General features: G+C 36.6%; 1 protein-coding gene across 22 annotated transcripts in view; it reads right to left on the reverse strand.

Annotated features, from left to right (window-relative positions):
• The window catches only part of LOC113686537 (potassium voltage-gated channel protein Shal), a 25,794-nt gene continuing 3,519 nt past the window's right edge, over nucleotides 1–22,275 (reverse strand). For 4 of the 22 annotated variants that reach the window (XM_089207461.1, XM_089207462.1, XM_089207463.1 and 1 more), the window contains 4 exons: nucleotides 17,959–17,996; nucleotides 16,970–17,029; nucleotides 3,821–5,388; nucleotides 396–2,190 (listed from right to left, as the gene is read on the reverse strand). In XM_089207461.1, coding sequence (XP_089063587.1) covers nucleotides 1,905–2,190; nucleotides 3,821–4,980 — 1,446 coding nt within the window. In that variant the 5' untranslated portion in view covers nucleotides 4,981–5,388; nucleotides 16,970–17,029; nucleotides 17,959–17,996 and the 3' untranslated portion in view covers nucleotides 396–1,904. Of the gene's footprint in view, nucleotides 240–395; nucleotides 2,191–3,820; nucleotides 5,389–12,119; nucleotides 12,291–13,635; nucleotides 13,752–14,812; nucleotides 14,948–15,608; nucleotides 15,724–16,969; nucleotides 17,030–17,863; nucleotides 18,025–21,347; nucleotides 21,603–22,275 lie in introns of those variants that run through there. The other 18 variants (XM_089207471.1, XM_089207470.1, XM_089207479.1 and 15 more) reach the window with 17 other exon arrangements.

Consider the following 22,275-nt stretch of genomic DNA (forward strand, 5'->3'; position numbering starts at 1 on the left):
AGATGACGTCAAAATGTGGTAAAAACAGAAAAGGGAAACTGATGTTTTTACCACATTTCGACGTCCTATGTGATTTCTAAGGAACTTTAAACAATGAGGAGAGGGTCCAACACAGGTTTGGCCGAAGTACAAAGCCGAGGTACAAAACTAAATGTACAAAGTTCTAAAGTGCACGTGCTCAGCTATTGTTCTGTTCATTTGATTTTTTGTTTGTCCACAGACGGCAATATGGAATCTATCTAAAAAAGCAAAAGGCTATTAGTGGTGACGTCTTAAAATTGATCACTAGTCATCGCATCAGAACCAATTGAAATTTGTTTACAATACAGGGTATCATATAATTGGTGGATAATCACAACGTATTGAACACAAAGTTAGCACACGAGAGCAAAAGCTTTGCCACTGTGATGACAATTTTATTTTTGCTTTCCGGCGCGCGCAATGATTTCTTTAGTATTCATAATTTTTTTGGATAATATGTAATTCTCTGGTTTTTAGCCTCAAGAGTCTTAACTATTGTTATTAGCTATCTGAGTACAACATGTAATAGCAAAATGCATCAAGTCTGTGCGTTCATCACAAGCTGACTTTGCTGCGCTGTAAAATTGAACAAAATTTTCTGAATTTATCAGTTTGAAATAGCTTCCTTTTCTGCGGAAAATTATGGTACAGAATATAATAGACTATGGTATTATCTAAGAGGTCATAAATGCGATGTATTATCAAATGGCGTATGTGCACTAGCACGTGGAGTAAATTTGAGTTGGGGAAGTGGAGCAGATTAAAATGGCAGAATATAACGAGATGTCCTATTTGCAATATCGATTGAAGTCGATATCAGTCAATTCCAATTAATTCGCTGATCTCTAAAATCGATGACTTATCTATCTGGGATATTTTTGTAACTTTGTAGGCATGATCGAGATCAATTGACTGTTTTTCGTTATCACGATTTTCTTGTCAGATCAATGATTTTGTGTTCTTTTCATCCAAGAAGTCAGCAACTTTTGTGAAATAATGTTAAGTACTTTTTGCGTCAATTAATACTCGGCCCGCTTTCATAGGGTGTAAGATATCGTTTCCAGTCAATATTAATCGATTATTGGTTATGCATTGGCCCGCATCAGTCGATAACCTTTGATATCCGATGCTCGATTTCACTGATTAAGAAGCCTTTTTGCGTTTTGTCTCGTTAATACAGAATTACTCACTAAATCTACCGTTGAAAGAAAATGAAAAGATTGTGGTTCTATTCAACTATTCCACTCTCCCCTTTAACACTACCGACCTAAACATAACTGAAGCGCAATGATGGACCTTGACAAATATGACCAGCGGTTATGTAACAAAATATTATCTCGAATTCATAAACATCGATTATAGCTAAAAAACTTACCTATAGTATGGCTAACGTTTCGAGTACACGTTAGAGCTGTTTTCGCTCTCTCTAATATGAAATTAAAGAATTTCTTTCTGAAAAATAGTAGAAATTCTAACCAATAATACCTCTGAATTGATATATAGACTAGAGAAGATGGGGGCTGTGGGTTTTTTTTTTTGTTTTTTGTTTTTCACAATAACGCACTTTTCGATTGGGTGTGGTTCTAATCGCAACGCCCAATCACAGCAAAGAAAAGTATTTCGTTTGATTAATTGAGAGGGCGATGCTACTTCATTGCATGCTGAAGTACTCTATCAATCAAGTTGTTACGCATCGAAATAATTTTAAAAATAATTGGTCCACTTTAAATTGATTTCTTGGCGGTCTAACGTTTGGCTCTGAACCTCGCAATGCGAATGTCACTGAATGGTGCAACAAGATCGAATCGTGAAATGGGCTAATTTTCGTTGAGAAAAAGCATTATTGAGACTGAAAGGGATTTGAAAACATCATGCCTAATGATTTAATGTCCAATGTTATTTCCCATGAGGTTCGAGTTATCACCATTCGTTTCACCTTTAAAGATCTCCCTTAGTGAACAGCGCTTTTCCTCCAAACAGGTTGCGCACTCCACATTTGTCTTTTCACCAGGCCTCCGCTTCCTTCTTGCTGTCACAGATTCCAACGTGCATGGTACTTGTTTTTCTTGCAGGATTGGAATCGGCAACGCAAGTAAAACTACTCCAGAAACACAGCAAATGGAACCAACTATCTTACCAAGAATCGATGACGGCACGACGTCCCCGTAACTACACGGTGATAAACATAATACAACATATATATTAGAACGATTGAATCACTCGATTAATTACGACACAGAGCAATTTCTAGCTAACGAGAAACATATTTACGTTGCAGCTACGTTAGGTATATACAGTTGATACGAATAAAAAAGCGATCCTCGCAGTTATGAACACTACTAAACTAGTAGTTGAAATAAGGCCTGAAAAAAAATTCAGGCCCGTACCGGATTTAAACTCATAACCTCTGCGACACCGGTGAGCGTTCTACCAACTGAGCTAATAAGGCAACTGAGAGCTGGTCATTATGTTGGATCCAACCAATGAAAATTAGTTATCGTGGTAACCTGAGTATTGAATTCTGCGTATGATTTTTGCGTGTGAAAATTAGTTATCGCAGTCATTAAAGCATTGATTTCTATGTGTTTGAGCGGTATTTATATAGAATGAAAATGCATATGATTTAAGATTGGCTCGAAGGTTCCCTTAGGATATTTGCACTCAAATAAATTTGACGCTCTAATGAGAATTAGATATCCAGCAATCTAACTCTAGATCTTCACTGTGTTTTACTCTCAATTTAGTTTTTTCATTTTTTCAATTTCTTTTCCTAGAGTCGCCGATTAATCTTTCCCTTTTTTGCCTTTGTGAGATCGTTTCGTTTTCCTGTTCATCCCTTTCACCTCTTTGCCTGTAATAATGTAATTCTTCATTTTGCGACGAAGTTAGCTACTGGCCCTACAGACTGTTTTCACACAACGCTAGAATTCAAGAGTCAGTGTGGAGTCCATTTAACCCTGGAGCTAAATTAGCCATTGAGCCGGCTGAAAGCTGGCAATACAAAGTATCTTTTTAAGTCGGTCGACGGTGAAAATTAAAGGCATTGTCTTTTCTCGCTTGAGTCATTGAAATTGTCAGCAAATACCGCAAGGTTTTAGATCTTATACAAAGAGCTTTAATACAAATAATACTTTGCCTAGCAGCTGGAGACACTCAATTGCAATTTTGAAAATATCGTTCTCAGCAAGGCTTATTTTATTGTAAAGTTCAATAAACCTCGAGAAGTGCTGTGGATTTTAGGGCGATTTGCGTACACAAAAGACACTTAATACTAATTGAAATCTCGAGCTTCGAGTATATTCATAGTTATTGCCAAACTTTCCCTTAATTTTTACCGTAAGAAAATTAAAAAATTGAGTGTTAGATCAATTTTGTATCGCTTTCATGTTATTCTGGAATAAGCGGACCAAAAAACCACAGATTGGTTTTTTAATTTACGTACCCACGCATAATTAATCGAAACGGCAAGAAACCGCCCAAATACCTTACTTCTAGGTGTGATTTTTTTCAAGAACGAGAGAAAGCTAAATGCGATCAATGGATCTCTTTAAATTGTCACAGCTTTGGTCCCAATACTTGAGGATCCAAATTTAAAAACCGTTCATGGTTTGCGTCAATTTTTGTTCAGAATTGTAAGGTAGAAAAATTTTGAAATTTTGATTTAACGAGAGTGAGAGTAATCCTCTGGTGATAATAAAAGCTCTTTACAGTAATAAGAATAACTAACACAAATTTTACATTTAAACATAAATTGCGATACTTCGATCGCAAAAAAATTATATAAACAAATGATCCTTACCCCACAGTCATGAGAGTGACACAGATGTACCAAAATGATTCTGGAATACTTGAAAACTGCGGATCCCCCTCCGCGAGTTCTAAATAATAAATCGCTGTTCCAAATAAGATTATCGCCAAGAAACAGATGCAGTAGAGGAAGACGATGTCGACAGCACATCGCCGTAAAGTCAACAAAAGGCACCGAAGTCTTCGAGAGTTCCGGGTGAGTTTCAGAATACGAATCACTCTTAACACCTTAAGTATCTGCAGAAAACTTGTCTCCCCACCAAAACTTTCCACTACCAGAGTTAAATAGTAAGGAACTATTGCTAATAAATCGATTACGTTCATTGCGTCTAACATAAATTTCTTCTTTTGCGGACAAACGTAGAACCTAATCAAGAGCTCAGCTGTGAAAATGATGACACATATTGACTCAATGGTGAAGAATATTTGGTGGTGTTCCTCTCCGCACGTCGATGTTTCCCCGCAACGCAGTGTCTCCAATGAAGCTATTAAAACACTTACAAATATGAAAAACCCGTAAATTATGTGGAATATCACTCCAGTATTAGTCGTCTTCGAGGGGCCTATGGTTCGCCAAATCTTCTGCTTAAGAGTGAGTTTTGGTTCGCAATGTAAGTCGCATAAATTGCCGTTGCAATTTAAATATTCCCCCTTAAGTTCGTCATTGTCTCCTTCGACGAGAACTCCTTTCTCTTTTGGGCTGCAATGATCCCAGCAGCAATTGTTTACATCGTAAATTGAAAACCCGTAAAATTGCAATTCCTCCTCGAAAGCCGCGGGACAGTCTTCTTGCGAGCAATGAAGCTTGCCATAACGGTAGTAATTCAGTACAAACTTGAACAGATATGGGTCTCGATCAAGAAAATACTCCTTCCGTCGCGCGTCGTAGAATTGCTGCATCGTATCGATGCTTCCCAACAGAGAGTCAGGAAAGCGCAACAGTGTACTTTGCCACGTTTGGAACTTAATTCCACTCACGTTGATCGTCAAACGCCTGTCGTTGGTAGAAGCAAATGACCCTTTCACCCGCCGGTCGTTTGTAGACCCAATAGAAGTTCTGGGATAATCGGAAATTGATTTTCGCTGGTTTTTGTTATTGTTAGAGATACGATGTTTCTTAAATAATGCACCCGAAACGCTTGTGTGAAACATTGATGGATTTCCACACCAAGATCATCAACGTTTGTCTTAGTTAAAGCCAGTTTAAAATCATGTCGTAGTTACTTCCAGCGTCGGAGTTCTTCTTGAAATGCACTGTTTGTTTTTTTTTCAAGAGCAGTGTTATGACCTGTTCAGTTGGATCACAGTTTTGAACGTGCTGTTTACGAGACCGAGTCCTCTTCAAACAAGCTTCTCTGTGATCTTTGAGATAAAAGGCGGCCACGTGTTCGATTACAAAAACGATTGATTCGAAAACAGTACAACAAAAACTTTAAAATTACCATATGTTTAGCTTCGAACAGAAAGACGTCTCCTTTCTTTTTTGACAGAGTATTTCATTGGTTCTGCTAATCGCCAACTTGGCTTTTACGCCCTCCTAATAAGCTCGCCGCAGTGGACCTGCAGATAAGAGATTGAGCAAAATATTGTATTCGAGTGAGTAGAATTGAATTTTGATGATAACTTGTTATCATGCTAAAATTTGTGTCAGGCAATTTTCTAAAAACACAGCGATAAAACCACTAATTATGAACGGGGCATTGAATGTCTTAAATTTATGAATTGTTTTCTCTATGTACGCTGTTATGTTATTTCTGTTTTTCAAAATAATCCTAATGTCTCTTGACATAATAGAAAGATAAATACATAACAAAGGAAAAAAAGCGACTTGTTTGATCTCTTTTAAATTTTTTTCCACATGCGACACAGTCTGCAGAGACTTGACAGAAAGCTGAATTTATCCATGACAGATTTCTTTTTCAATTCAATTTCAACAAAACGTTCTCCATAATATAGATCACAAAGAGCATTTTGTCATAATTCATGTTATGTTTCAAAAACGCTTTTAACTTTAAGGGTTGTGCTAATGTAGTGCGGTTTTGTCACCTCTTAAGTGAAATTAAGGTGCTCGTCGTTGCGGCAATAAAAGCACTAAACAAAGTTTACGATACTCCGGACTTATTTGCATACGACGGTCTAATCGCCTCCCGATGCTAGCAGTTATAAAAGAAACTCCAGGAGTTTTTGGTCGTTTCCGATTCCGTTGAGAATTTCCAGCGTGAGCGACTCATTTTAAATTAAAATTTCATTAGCAAAGCCATAAAAACAATACATTTTTAGAAGGTGCAATACATGTACTTGGCATGAATATGAATAAACATGATAAAATATAAAAAATTTTTAGAGTTTTTTTTTCTTTGTCGTTTACAAAACATCAAGAATGAAAGAAAAGAGAGTGAGTTAATTTGCCTTTGAGCACACAAGGAAAGTTACGGTCGAAATGCAAAGCAAATTTTTACATTCATGTTTCGCTTCGTTTTATTTTGAAATCAAACAATATGTTTCTGCAATGAAGCTCTTTACTTATAGCTCTGTGGACGCCATTACACATCTATCAAACAATTAATTGATCAAAAAAATATGGTGGATTTTCGGATAACAGCACTCGGCGAAGACTATAGAGAAGAATCCATTCAAGATGTGAGATTGCTAGAACTGTAGGAACAAAACTCCAAACTGAACTTGCTGAATTTCTCTTCCTTTCTTCCGTTGTAATGTCTTTTTTAATTATCTTTTTTTTTATTTCTGGTGAATTTTCACCCCTCTAACTCTCAGAAGATGGGATTTTTTTGAAGATTGCCGATTAAACGAAAAAAGTCGTTTTAATAGTGAAACACTTGGTGCGATGACATCTTCAACTCGAAGCAAATCTGAAATTAAATCCCTCAATTTCAATAACTTGGCCCCATGTATACTTTCAATTAACTAGGCGGGATCTTAATGAAGCAAATAAAATTACGTTTGTGGTACACTACATGACCTGACTTACTCAGCTCGATGGATTTTCTCTTCCTCACTCGTCACCTCGATTAAAGTTCTGACGGAAAAACACACGGGACAATGGCCGAGGCACCCTGTCAAAAACTGTTTTTCAGCTTTTATTTTAAATAATTTTTCTCACTTGTATCGAATTAAAGCATCTCCAATTCCGGTTTTCCTTCGAAGGGTGTCCGCCATTTCCGCCGTTTTAATTATATTTCGCTGTCGCTTCTTTTAGACATGCCGCAAATAAATATAGTTGGAAAAAAGGAAAACATATCTAATTCCGAAAAGGTGACAAACCTTTCACCTCTTCGGTGATATATAATTAATTTTACATGAATAAAATCAAGAAATATTGGATAAAATGGAAAAAAGTGCAACAAATGTCATGCTAAGTAGGTCGATCAGGGCCTCAATTTTGTTTTCAAACTTTGATATCAGTAGCGGCCGTTCTTAAAGCCGTGTCCTGTTTTGTTTTTGTAATCTGTCTCTTGGTGCCTTGGTAAATGTTTTTGTTGGCGATTTAGGGGTCAAAAAGAACACGGAATTAGTTAGGAATTATGGAAGTTGCAGATCAAGGATATAAATTATGTTTTTTGACCGAACTTTGCGCGTTGTCCAACCATAATGCAAGATTATATCGCCAGCACAACATTTCCCAACATGTAAATCGTTGCCTTATGACATAACACTGAGCCTCACAGCTAAGGACTGCTTATTTGTTTCTCGGCTTATTTTTGGTTGTTTGCTTTCGATTCATTTGCTCTTCTCTTGATTTGAGGGATGTTTAAAGTTGAATGTCAGTTTAAACAGTTACAAAATTCAAATATTTAAACAGTGAGGCTGCAAATGTTCGATCTCTTAGACTCCTTACGCGATGAAGGAGCTAAATCGCGCTGATTTGAGCCGTCCATTCTTACTGCGACAAGAAATATTACCGTCAAAGGAAGAGGAACTACAAAATGTTAGATTGAGAAGAAAGAACAAAACAAATAACAATTAGTAAATCAAGAAAGAACGAAGATGGCTTTGTGTTAAGAATCGCAATGATTTGAGCCGTCAAGACTGACTGCAACAGGAAATTATATGCACCTTAAAAGGGAGAAGAACAACCGAGTTCGATTGGGAAGGTAGAATGCGACAAAATGGTACGAATAAATCGAGAAAGAACGAGGATGGCTACGAATGGAGAAAACTAGCTTGGATTGCCAAAAGATAACCTAAAAAATCTAGCCAGACATGTTCAACAAAACAAACTGTGTCCTAACTCTGTTGATACCAAGGGCCAAGCTTGATTGTGTGAGCCCAGCAAATTAAAGTGGCCTTTCTCACGAGTTTTTCCAACAATTTTGAAAAGAGTGGAATACGCTTCCACCACAGTTCATCGCTGCAATGTTGCAACCTTCTAAAAGATATTTTACGGACAAATTTGAAAATCAGGTTTTTACCAGACACAAGAAATTTTCCTCCACATGACACAAAGCTAGGCACAGTCTCAGTTTTTCCTGTGAAGGTCACCTTTTTTCACATTTTGCCTCAGCCAGAGATAAAAAGTCATTTAGTTTAAAAGTCTCGGCAGCTGCCTCAATAAGCGTTATAGCACACCATGGTTTTTTAAATACAGATGAGATAAAAATTGCAACTCCGTTATTACAGACACCACAAAAAGTCAACAATTATCACGCCACACGATTTTTGAAAATCATTAGCGAAATAACCAATCAAAAAGCCAAAACAAATCTTCTCAAGTAATACCACGCATGCTCAAACAATTTGGCATATCGGTATATGATGTTCACAGTAGGATTTCTTCACCTTGACTGTGACAGTTGCACGGTCGCCACAACTATGAGGTAGGATACGCGCTAAAAGCTTTTAACAAATTGACAGAGTTATTAACTGAAGGACCTGTTTAGTTGCGTCGGCGGATAATCGAGGAACTGAGCCGATTATCAACAGGAAGGATATGTAAACTACTTCATAATGCCATCATCATGCTATTTTATTACATTAGGGCAACAGGAAACGCAAAATGTTATGGTGTTATACGGTATAACAAGGCAAAAAGTACGAACGGAAAAAAAACCGATAACATGACCTCACGGAACGATTTTAACGTTGATTTGTTCAAGTTTTCCTTTGGCTTTTCTGCGATGGACTTTTGAATAAAACAGATATTTTTGTGTCTTTGATTCCTTGTTTGTCACAAAGGACATTTTTCGCTTGTGTTGGTTCCTCCTTCGCGCACGCCTTCTGCAATTGATATGATTCTCCAAGAATACCGTGGGAATGTATATTTCAGAAACCATAACCCGAAAAGGTAAAAGTAGAATCAAAATGGCATAATGAATCCCATTTTGCATGGCTCAACTTATGTTATAATAAGTATAGGAAATCGTATGAACGCGAGTGCATTTCGTGATTTATGGGCACGAGTGATGTTTTGAAAGTTCTCAAAATTGCACGAGCCGTAGGCGAATGCAATTTGAGAACTTTCAAAACATCACGAGTGACCATAAATCACGAAATGCACGAGCAGGTTCATACGATTTTTTATTTATTAAATTCTCGACAAAATTACTCCAACATTTTATCGAGTTGTTCGTGCTCGTATTCTTCCATTTTTGGGTTTACTTTTCGTTGAGTCGCCCATGTTTGCCAGACATTTAACCAGGTCTGTGTAGCTTTCAACGTGTTTTTGTTTTTCGCATTTTCTTTAAGTTGCTCAACGATGTTTTGGTTTGACAAAGCAAACCGGCTGTCAGCCATTTTTTTATAATTTGGTGTTCAAATTTGGCGCTTCCCCGGTGTTTCCATGGCAACTTCTCCGTATTGCACTCTATAACCTCTATTGCACTCTATAACCTATTTATGCATTCATCATTGACCAATCAGAAACGCAATATTTTGTTGAGTATATAATAAAGTTCGGATATAACGCGCGCTGTCATCGGTTGAAACAGCGTGCTCTATCTGAGTATAGAACATAGGGAAAGACAGCTAAAGCCGTCACCCTAACTGCCTAATTGTACTGTGATCGACCATTTCCCAGACCCCTCTCTAGCTTTTTTTCATTAATTAAAAGTGAAACACTCGGCCAACACTCGTGTAGTATATATAGTTTCGTGTTCACAAACAAAACAAAACAATCTTGATGACTACGTCTCGTGTTTCTCCCTACACTTCTTTCGTGCTCGAACCGCTTCCTGTGTGCTTTACAACAGAACAGAGCACAGCCAAGGCTTCTCTATTTGTTAAATAAAAGTGGAGATTTTGCACATTGCTCGTATTTTTAGTTAAACCATCGAGCAAGATGGACGTAACGACTTTTATGAAGATAGGGCAGTTTTTCTAGCTCTGTTAAGTTGAGATCAATCGACCAGTTCTACTCAGCGAAGCTCTCTTCAAACAAAATTGTAGAATATAAATCAGAATCTTGACCTTAATTTAACTTTTTCCCGTTCTGACTGAGAACTTCCCGTACCGCTAGTAATTAGAATATGCAACAGTTGACCACATCAATAAACTAGCGGCATACTTTGATGTTTTGATCTTGGCTATAAATGAGGAGAAGACACAGGAATTGTTTAAAAAATGAGATTGATTAATCTATCATATACCGCGTTTGACCGAAAACGTCTTCCTTTCATAATTCCAGAAGATAATTACGGCATAGCCTGTACAAACTGATCACGTTATAACGTGAAAAAAAGAATCAGTTGAAATCCCACAGAGAATGCTTTAGAGTTTTTAAGTTTGTGCTTGTATCTGCGACTTATCATGATGAAATACGAAAAGACACAGCAGGGTCCAAAACACAACTTTCTTTGGTGTTTCCGTGGAGACGTGGAGTTATTCGTCGTAAAAGTTTGTCTTATAACTAGAGCTCTGATATCAAATTCATTTCCATATATGTATATGTTTGTGCGTGCTTGATAACGCTCAATTTTTAGGATTATTCAAATTTTTTTCCTGAAAGTAAGACGTTGAAACCATCTGCAAGGAAACTAAGAACAAAAGAAAAATGGCGTATAGACCAAACAACGTTTTTTCTCTTAAAATCTAAAACCCTGAAGGAATGACGGAACAGTAAGAGCATTAAATGTCTTATTTCGCTGAAAAGACTTGATTAACTATGCGATCACCTCGGTTATTTAATGCATGAAAATCTCTCCTATTAGGAGATCGTTGAGTCTTCAAAAATTTGAATTTCCATTCTACTCTGAAACCTTTACGTGAACAAGTTTTCGGGCGTGTTTTGTATAATTGCACGCGCGTAAGATTAGCTGTTATATTCAAAGGGATCCGCCATTTATTACGAATGTTATTAGAGAGATCTCGAGAATCAAAGTATGGGAAAGATGACCTTTCTGCAACGATAGCATTTTTTTACGGCTAAGACCGCGAGCTTTTTCTGAGCTCAGTCAAGATGGCTTCTGAAAAAGCCAACTAAAAGTCATATTACATTTTGCATGTCATAAACGCTTCTTATTCCCCTAAAGTGTTTATCGTTATGTGCGGGCTTCTTATTGGTTGTCCGAGGGCTGAGATATTTAATGGATTATATCAGGACTCATTAGCAATATTGGCTAATGCGGAAAGAAAAATAAAGCTTTTCAGGTTTTTTTTTCTTCTGTTTATCCACCATTTGCTAATGGCCAGTAATAAAATCAAACAAAAGAAATCTAGGAGACCTGTCTCAATTCATAGATAGAATATGCCGTTAAGATATTTGTATATTGTCTATCAGTTCTCATTTTGCTCTGTAAAAGTTTCCGTGAGAAAAATTAAATGGCATTGATGTGCAAATGCACAAAAATTTAAAAGCTTCAGGGTATTTACTTCCCATTATCTCGCGAAAAGAAAAGTCCATTTAAATATCGTTATTTTGACGGTGAAATATTCGAACATAAACTTGTATGAATTACCTCCTGTTGTAAGGGATAAAAGTGTAAAAGTTAAAGAAGACCTCAAATTTACAATAAAAAAATAATTGTGTACGTGCTTTTTAAAAAATTTAAATTTCATAATGACAGGCGGATAGCATTTCCATTAACCGAACAGCCATCAATGATCGCAGACAGAAAAGTTAAAGAGATAAATTACATGGGCTCTCACTTTCGTTATCAGGCAAAGCTATCCTCTTGATCTTGAATTATTGAACCTTTTAGTTCACTTGGTAGAATTTTAAATCAATTTCAACGTACCGCTCTTTAAACTACGGTATTTGGGTGGGCATTGACAACTTATTCAAGGGCACGAGTGAACGTGTCACCAATGGAACAGAAAGTAGAAAACTAGTTACAAACCTAATGAATGAGAGCTTACAATCCCCTTCTCTGTGTCTAAATTTTACTTCCGAAAACTGATACTTCCCTTTTATCGTCCTGCTTGTCCCTCCTTTTAAAACAACATTATATTGAAGATCACCTGCTTAGCACCCTTGCTTTAGCTAGTTTCACGATTTAAAGACTGACATTATCTTCCCAAATCGATAAACCGCTGGACAAGAGTTCTGGAATAAATATTTCAACTATTGCCACACGTGAATTTTTCCAAACTATACAAGTCTTTACTTTAGAGCCTCTGTGACCTTATGGCGACATCACTTTTCCTTCTGAGATTTATGTTTCCTCAGAAGAAAATAGGAAAGTGTCAAACCACAAGCCATATAATATTCATCTCTTCACTGCTTTAAGTTGAATGTTGCTAGGCAACCTATACACTTGTCTTTCTTTCTCTCCGCGTGTTTCTATTTCTTGGAAACCTGTACGAGCAACTAGGCCTTACTGATAAAGCCATTCTCGACTCAAATAATGATTTTCTTGTTTTAATACAAATATGTAGGTGTTTATTTATCTATTTATCATTTGCATTTTTGTTTTGATACTATAGTTTGTGAGTGGCGATGTGATTCCCTCATTTTGGCGTGTGTGTTCTCAGGGGACTGATTTGTTTTCAAAATGGCGGCATAGGCAATCAAGGACCTTAGAACTTCGAAACTCGGTTAGTTGAAAACTGATATACTTAATTTTCAGGAGGGGGGGATAAAAATAGATATCTGTGGTATAATTCTGTTTTAACTTTCATTGACGTCCATGGCTTACGTATTGTCAGGAAATTTCACTCCCAAAGATCAAGGGTGACGTAAATGGCTATTTTGATGCGTTCTGAAGGACATATTTTACATACATATTAATAAAATTTTTTCTTTTCTTTTCCCTTGGCAATTGGAAATGAGGATAAAAAAGACTTTTAATCCAAGTTTCGCATGCATTGCAGTCGTTTAGTTTAATTGAAATACAGTCTTGATTTAAATACAGCCCACAGAAGTAGCCATCTCAGCACTAGAATTATCGTGAAAGAGACAAACGGGGGCGTTACACATCTTTTAAGAAACAGGATTGAAAGTCACATCGAATGAGCAGAATTTCGGATTCAGAGGCTTTACCTTTAAATTTAAACCTCCCCAGTCACTTTAAATACAAGTATTGGCGCAAATAATCGAGGTAAAAAGATTTCACTACTGTGATGTAACGGGAATAAACTTTCAGTCCTCCCAATTTTCAAAACTTCATCTTTGCTCTTCAATCGTTTGCTTTTTGGCCTTCAACTCTACTTTTTAAGTGCTATTTAAGAGGCCAAAAATGTTTAGGCCCTCTTTGGCGACGGAAAGTTTGGGAAAAATCACGCAATGCCTTCACAGAGTGGACAAATATATTCAGAAATGGATATATTTCATCCATAGAAAAGACTTTACAGCCTAACTAGGCATTTATAGGTATATAACATATTACAAAAAGTAAAGTAAACATGCTCACAAACCGTTTCTGTCCACACATTCTGTCGCGTCGTGAAAGGGTGCTTCTTGAATGAAAAATTTCTTATCAGGACACCGAAACTTGTCAGTGTTCTGACACTATTTTTAAAAAAGGGAGTTTGAAATTAAAGTCCTTATTGAATTCATCTATTGAATTGGCGACAATACTTCGAACGTAGGACGACCTGTGACGCATTGACGTCATTTAAAGACCCGACTGTCAGGTAATAACGTCACGGATTGCCTCGTTAGAGACCGTTTTCGTCTGGAAGGTCCTTAAAATAAACACATTCGACTATTGAATCCTACGCATTATACAGTCTATACATTTTACAGGTCGATATCCACAAGGACGTTCTCTTCTGGCATTTGATGCGGTGGCATTCTGGTAAAATTCAATATTGGCTGTCAATCTCTACAATGGATTGAACTGAGTGGATTTGTGAATAAATCGCACTACTGAGAGCCAATCAGATTGCATAGATCAGCGATTTCAAAATGGATATAATAAATCCTGAAATTGGTGCCGTTATAATCCGAAATTCTTGTCCTTCTTAAAAACTTATGACATAGAGAAATTTTGAATATGTCAAATAATTGTTCGAAAGTTTTTTTTTCTTATGGGAAAGATTTCCAAAACCAGAAGTTTCATCTACACGAAAATTTTAAAATTTTCTGCAATAATATCTGAAGAAGTAGCTTGTTCCAAGATCTTACTCCAAGATCTCCGTTAATATCACGTCCCGTTAAATCTATACGAAGTGTTTGTTTTGATTGTAATAGGAAAATATATGTCATATAATAATCAGGTTTTACACGAATAGACTAGAATAGTGGCGAACAGTTACCATATCCTCGTTATTACAAATCGCTGTAATTGTGTGAAGTTGCGTAAAACACTGAGTAGACGCGTCTCCGTACTCAGTTAAAAAAAGCATACTCGCGCATCGCGACTCTGCAAACGAAATTCAGCTCAACCGGTGAAGTCCTAATCCGGTTTATTCTTTGCAAGTATTTGAACCGTGTAACGAGTCTTGAAATTGAAAATTTGCATCAAGTTGCTAAATTCGAAGGATTCGGGGCTAGTGGCCAGAGGCATTTCGATTTAAGAATGATTTTGAAACAAACGCTAAAAGTCTTCTTAAATACAACTTTAGCGGAAGCTCTTCTAAATTCACATACCTTGTTCTCAAGCCAGTTGAGAAATATATTGAAATTTCCGCAAAAAAAATGTACATTTTTGTGGATTTGGGTTCTGATTATAAGGCATGATTCTTACCTCGTCTGTGGCAACTGAGACGTTATTGTCTCTTAAATACGCCTGCGCCATATTAATTCAGAGAGCCAAAAACATCACGTATCTCTGACCAATTTACAAACCAAAATCTCTCTGTTTTGCATATTTTGAACAATTAAACACATTTGTACATCTTTTTTCGCCTCTTGGCTTAAAGTATCCAACCAGACAATCACCATATCCAAAATCATCCCGGTAATTCGTATCCAAATTTTTATCCGCTTATCAACTTAATTAACGGAACTGAATCGCGTAAAATGACCGGATTATTCGTTATTCCTCGCTTGAAATTGCAGACGAATTCCATATTGTGTTTACATGTCCTTTTCCTGACAGAGAAGTTCTCAGGGGAAATAATAATAATTTTACCCACCTGCGTCACGACAAAATTTGATACGAGAAAAAAAAAATTGCATGAATTATAAATTTGCACTGAGAGCAATTAAGATTTTTTTTGTTCACCGTCGTGGCCTACAGTGTTACAGTAATCCCTACTATCACTTGAATTTTAACGCAACCTTTGATTCTCTCAGCTAGCGTCGTAAAGTTTTAAAAAGGAATGTGGATAAGAAAACATAGCGCAAGTTGCATAATCCGTTTAGAGTTCCCTCTGAGGTATTCATAATCGTGGTGACATAATTTGTCACGTGTAAACGTGGGCAAATTCAAATCGTTGCGAACCTTGAATCCAACCTTTTTTTGCCTCTTCTTGTCTTTCGAGGGTTTTCTCTTTTGAATCATATTTTCATTGATGTTTTTATTTCTCCCTTTACATTCTGCGAAGTTTTCTCTCAACCTGAAAAGCATGACATCAATTAATTTCCAAATCGATTGGTGGAAACAGTTTATTTAAGTGATTTCTTTATTTCTTTTTCTTCTCCGAAGCATTATTTTTCCTCAACACCGTAAGACATCTCACATTTCCTCTGTAATAACTAAGAAAGTTCGTCCTGTAGAAGAACACAATAGGCTCAAAAGCCCGCTAATCGTTGGTGCATTTGCAGAGTAGCCTGTCGTTTTAAGAGAGGACTCCTTGTCAATTTTATCTTTAAAATTTGCTTCCTTTAACAGTGTTTGTTTTGTTTTTTGTTTTATGTTTTTTTTGCAAGAGAAGAAAACAGCTATGGCGTTTACTTTGCTTAAGCAGATGGCAGTAAATGTTTAAAAAGTACGGGGGCAACTTCTCGTCATTTTTTTAAACAGTACACTTTTAACCAAACTGTCTCAAATTCAACGAGTAATCGAAATATTTTGTGCTTGAAAGAGAAACCAAGAAACTGAAATCGTTTTTTGCTGAAATTTGCACCGCGTTACTCAGTTGCATTTCGCGATACACGTAACCATAGCTCGCCAAAAAGGAAATAACAATAATGATACTCTTTTTCTGCCGAACTGTAACTAATTTGTGCATTTTCAAGTCATCCAACACAGCACCGTCTGGATTGACTTCAGATCAGCGCTTGCTCTTATAAACAATTTAAAAATCATATTTGCAACTTTTTATTTCTCTTCAACAGCTACCAGGGGAATTATACAAAATGAACCCATTTACTACAGTTAATGAAGGGGATAAGGCGAAGATGGGCTTAATGTCAAACTCCTTAATGTGAAATGTGCAAATGCTATGAAAGAAATATACCCTAACACCATTAACGTTCCATGTTTTAGTAAACATTTATCAATTCATAGGCAGGGCCTTAGCTTTTTTTTCCAAAACAAGACCTTTTTTGTGGTTTTCTTGTCGCTTAAAAGATCACATTTAAGTTCTTTGGGTTCGAAAAAAAAACTGCTAACTCATCGCAACGTGCAATATTTTTTGACCTGTTAAAATATAATTCTAACAGAATTGAAGGCGTAATAACCAATCCGTGTGTCAAACGACGCGACAAATTTTTTTCAAAAACACGCTAAAGGGCCAAAAAATAATAACAAATATACCTACAGTAATCCTTCATGTAGAATGCAAAACATTACAGTTTAATGAGAACGTCATCCGGTGGCGGCTTCTCTAAACTGAATTAACCTTAAAACGAGAGACTTACCCTTCGCGTAGACGCACTCTCGTTCGTTTTCATCGGAGATTCGTCAATTACGTTCATCTGCTGCAAATGACAAAAGGCTGTTTTTACTTTGTAATACATACATTTGCGATCGATATCATAATATTCAGTTTTGAATAATTTAAATTTTGACAGAGTGTTGAAGTGTTTTTTTTTTTTTTTCGTAAACTCGATCTTGATTACAATATTTCTGTCTTGCAATGAGCACTCAATAAACAGTTCTCGGCGGGAAGGAAAGCGTAAGGTGGTCAGACAGGAACTCATAGAAATTCAATCTGCGCGATTCCACAACCTCATTTGGCCGATAATGTGCAAATATATAGGACTCTATTGGTCCATCGTGGAATTAGCGATAAAAAAATACAACAGGTTGTTAGACAAAAGAAGTTAAGCCTTCTATTACGAAGCTCTTTCACAACGCCTCTTTCTCACTCTTGGACTAATCTCTCTCGGGCATTACTTCATTACTAAATTACTCAGTTGGCTTCTGATTGAATGCCACATTTAAATCTTCTCTTGTTCGCGATCGTTTGCATGATACATCGAGACTGTCGATGGTGATAAACATGTCAAAAACGTATCATATTTCTAATGAACTTCAGATGCGGAATATTCCACACGAGGTTACAAGTTTAGCATCCGGAATCAACAGCAGTAAACCAGAAAAACCTTAAGTATCATTTTAAATCTAAGACGATAGATCGAAATGATCAAAGTTCTAGCGCAATTTTTGTTAAAAATATAGTCGTATTCAAAGAAAAATTTGTATTTGTATAAAAACATATAACAAGATTCTGAATATTGGACCTCGTTCTGTACTCGATGAATAACGAAATTGAATTCTCATGTATTTTTTTGAACGATGGCAAGTCCTACCTTAAAAAAAAATGTCTTAAAGTGCTCAAAAATGGGAAGCATAGATCGTAGTTTGCGGTACATTACACATGGAAAGTACCAGAGGGTTTACTTGCCTGCACTTTCGCTGTTTTTCGTGTATAGGCTTTATTACCTGTCAACAGGAAACGGTAAAATATAGGGCCTCGTAAGGACGTGACTAAACTATATATTTGCGTATGAATTGTCATGCGGGTGGCCAGTGTTTTTCAAATGACGTTAAGAAACAGTAATACAAATAAGACCTAAGGCCCAGTTATTCGCTTTGAAGTACGTCATCGATTAGAATAGCCATTTTCAATTCACAGGCGTACAACATGTCCGGCACGCGTAAGAGAACTTAAGATGTTTGAAAATTCCAAACATTAGCCTTCGTCGGTTCGAAATGATACACAGTAAGTTAATCGGTTTCAACGGCCGTTTACCGTAGTATTTATACATACGTATAAATATTGCGGTATCAAGTTTTTCATTTAAGTTCAGTTTACAAGCGTCACGTCACGATATTTTGAATCCTTCGTTGCGACCTGCAAATTGGTGTTAACGTGAAAGAAACCACAAATTTTAGTGTGGTAAGATTAAAAGACACCAACATTGGCAAACCACGGAAAACGGAAATGCTTCATTTAAGGATAAATAAGAAAGTCATACTGCAACGAATTTTTGTTATTAGTTTCATTGCAATTTGAGGACTTCAAATGTGCAAGTGTTTTTATGCTCCTCGCAATTAAAGGTCTTCCCCCGTTTGCTTAAACAGATGAAACATTTGGCACGTATTCAACGTGTTAGACAACTGCACATCCGCCAAAATTTTTGGTGTTGATTTGAAGATCTAAGTACACATTTCGAGGTTTAGCTACGGAGAAAGAGACTTTGTTCGGCTTGTTCCGATACCGACTAAGTTATGTTTGGTGCTTTTATGCAGAGGAAAAATATATTTTCGACGAGATTTCGTCAAAATTTCGATAAAAGGAAAGAAAAAGAAACTTTGACAGCGAGCTTTGCACAACGGCAAAACCACATAAAAATAACACAAAGGATCGCTATCATGCTATGGACAATGATTTAAGACTACGAAGGACTCGACGCAACAAAGATAACAAGATTTTTGGAAAAAAAATTTTAATGTGTCTCAGCGCAGGATGTTTCAATGTTTTTAATGGAGGATACCACCGGGTAATTAACAAATTCATCAGAAAATTCTACAAAATTCTATTTACTTAACTGAGAAGCGCCATTTCATAAGCAAGGCTGTATGTCAGTTTTTCGATAATAATCTCCAGGAAACTTTCATTAGCAAACGCCTTCGCTGACAATTGAATAAAGATTTAAATTAAGGTTTGCCATTAAATAGCTATTTGAGGTATTCACACCTCTTACTTTTTGTCTACTTAATCCCCCCTAGCGCCTAAAAAAAAGTAAACCAAAAAAAATTAAGTGCAAAAAAAAAAAAAAATTAGCAAAAACTGAAAGTAACACCTGTAGTTGAGAAAAGGCTGGCAAGCAGCTCGAAGGTGAAACTGAGGAATCATCAGAGCGGTCAATATTTCTCATAATGGTTAAGGAAATGTTTCTGATCGTTCCACTAAGACATTCAGATATCAGCCTACCAGAAACATCTCTGACAGCCTGGAGAAGGTCATGTCTCTGTAAACCTCTCCATGTATTATCTATATCTCAAGACAGACAAAGGAAATTCATTGACAGAAATTCTTGACAGCGTTTCCTGTTTAGTTTAACTCTCCTCCCTCCTTACGTCTATGTTTCAGATCACTGATAAAGGCATATAAGAAACTTGAAAAAAGAAGTTAATTCGATTTAATTCTCGCAAAAATCGTCTTAAAAAAGGGTAACTGTTATCACACGCACGCCAAACGCGTTCAAAACGCGAGCAAAACGCGCCCACTTATTCCTAGCAGTTTTCTTCAGCCTCGAAGTTGTCAAGTGATATTAAGGTCACTAATATCTCAAATACTTTAGGCTCTCCAAATGACTTTACTCTTGAATTTAAACAAGATCTTTTGATACCTATAGGGAGTGTTGGATTGAATTTTAAAATACCACTTTGCCTTATGACAGAAACTTTTGTTTATGGCAGAGTATGACAGTTAAATATTCACAACGGCAAAAAAAATGGATTCGATTTCGTGATCATTAAGCCGCTGTACCGAAATACCCCCGACCGCAGTTCCGATCTGGCGCAGTAGGTTGGCGCCTTTCGCTTAAGGGTACCCCTGAGGATATCATATGGAAGGAAAATTGAAGGGAAAAAAGACTACGTCGTCATGCTGTGTGGGTTGCAGCCTCTGAAATGACAGGTTAGAGGCCACTAGTATTCCCTTGTCGCGTTTAAGTCTCATGATCAAAGGCCGGCATTTTAAATCGTTCCTTCCACGACATAAAGAGTCCAGCAAAGGGAATTTTGCAAAACTCTTATTGTTAATCGGCTTTTTATCCTTAAAAAAAAAAGTTAAATTAATATAATAGTGCCTCTTTTTATGAGCAGGTAGTCCTTTTTTACATATTTGCAGAGTAATTCTTGAGAATATTGATCTGTAAAATCTACAGTAACCAGTCGACGGTTTCGTCTTTCTAATTAAACTTTTCGGTTCTTTTATCTATTTCATCTTTTTTTCCGTGAGCCTAAAGAAGACTTTTACTCGCTTCAAAACAGAGGAACAAATGATAGGTCGGCTTATTTGTGAGTGAAAAATGACGACAAATTTCCCTGGCGAAGAAAAGCGTTGCCTGGCTCAATATGGAGTAACACATGGTTGGCCACCTTGAATGTTTAACAGAAAATGAACCACGGGTACATTAAAATTGCCTGTCTGTATTTAGTAATACCCATGCTAACCACGTTAGATACTACACGCAATAATGATGCGCTGGGCTACACTCTGGAGTGATTTTCACCTCCTTTTACCTTGCAATGTAGTATTTTGGCACCAACGTAATTCAGAAGTAGCTTCAGCTCAACTTTGATTAGTTGCTTGAAACAAAAGAAAATCAAAGTCCGTGAAAAATTGTCTTATCTTGATGAAAATTCTGCTCATGTATTAAACCGTGAGCAGTTATCATCGTGTTTCATATCCAAAAACTGAAAACATTATTCTCCAAATTGCCGTGCACTCCAAAAAATGGCGATAACCATGCACAACTGTTTTCGCTAACCTAAGTCAGGATTTTTTTGTACATCTGTCATTCCCTTCGAAAAAAAATAACGTTCTAGTTTTTAAAATTGTGATTCGATTGCATGTACATTTTGATTGCGGTGAACATATATGGAATGGAATCCAATTTCCGTTGTTCAAGATTCTGTAGTGCGACGAATGTGTTCGAGTAGTCTTCGAAATTAATAGCATTTTACACGAGTAATCACCACAAATACTTGGAAAACCACGAATTCAACCCTGTAGCAGCGAATCAAATCGAAAGAATTCAAGTAACAAAGTGATAACAGTACCTTAAAGTGGAATTTTCTTTTTGCGTATTTCGTCTTCAGAACAGCACGCTTCTACTTGAAATGAAAAACTCCTTCAAACACCCGCATAGTAATTTATCGACCGATTTGACACTTGGATTGAGGAAACTACGATTAAGCCATCCCCGCGGGCATGAGCGAGCATAAATTTTTGTCTCTCTTGCCTTTGTAAAATCCTGCGTGATTCAAAGCTTTTAATTTATGAAATGATTACACTCGGCCACCCTTCTGTCTTGTGACATGACACATGAAGAGATAACAGATTATTTCAAATTCATAATCAAGAATGCACGTAGATTTCACGCAGTTATTGCCTGCCGATGAATACGTAGAATAGTGATAACACTCCCCTGGATAAATATTTGATGAATGTGGCTTTTATGGCCCGCAAAATAAACCATTATTATGATATTTGAGGCGATAAGTTAAACATGATCAGCCCTCTTAACTTTATTCGCCAGATATTACCTTCAAATTGACTTATTTTCCTCCCTTATCAGGGATGGACTGTCTCCTAACGAGCAATAATTTCCATATCTCATAAATTCAGTATTAGAACACCGGTAAATATTTACACATGTAAAAGCACAGGATGTGAATATTTAATTTAACAGCCTCTGCAGACTGAGGTTTTTTCTCCCTCTAGGAGAAGATATTACCTTCAGTACCAGTAATTACATTAGACTACATTACCCACAAACATTTAAATATGTATAGTAATATATTTTCGTGAAATCTACTCGAAAGCGAATAGTATTTAAAATATTCATGGACGCAAACCAAAATGAAACTTTCATTGGAGTTAATTAAAAATTGCTCCATTTTTTCTTCCAACCATACCCACAAACTGTGTTTATTTCGAGTTTCTTTATTTATTAAAGACTGAAACAACCACACGCTTCCTAACACC

Source organism: Pocillopora damicornis, chromosome 5, assembly GCF_964200805.1.
Source record: "Pocillopora damicornis chromosome 5, jaPocDami1.2, whole genome shotgun sequence".
Lineage (NCBI taxonomy): Eukaryota > Metazoa > Cnidaria > Anthozoa > Scleractinia > Pocilloporidae > Pocillopora > Pocillopora damicornis.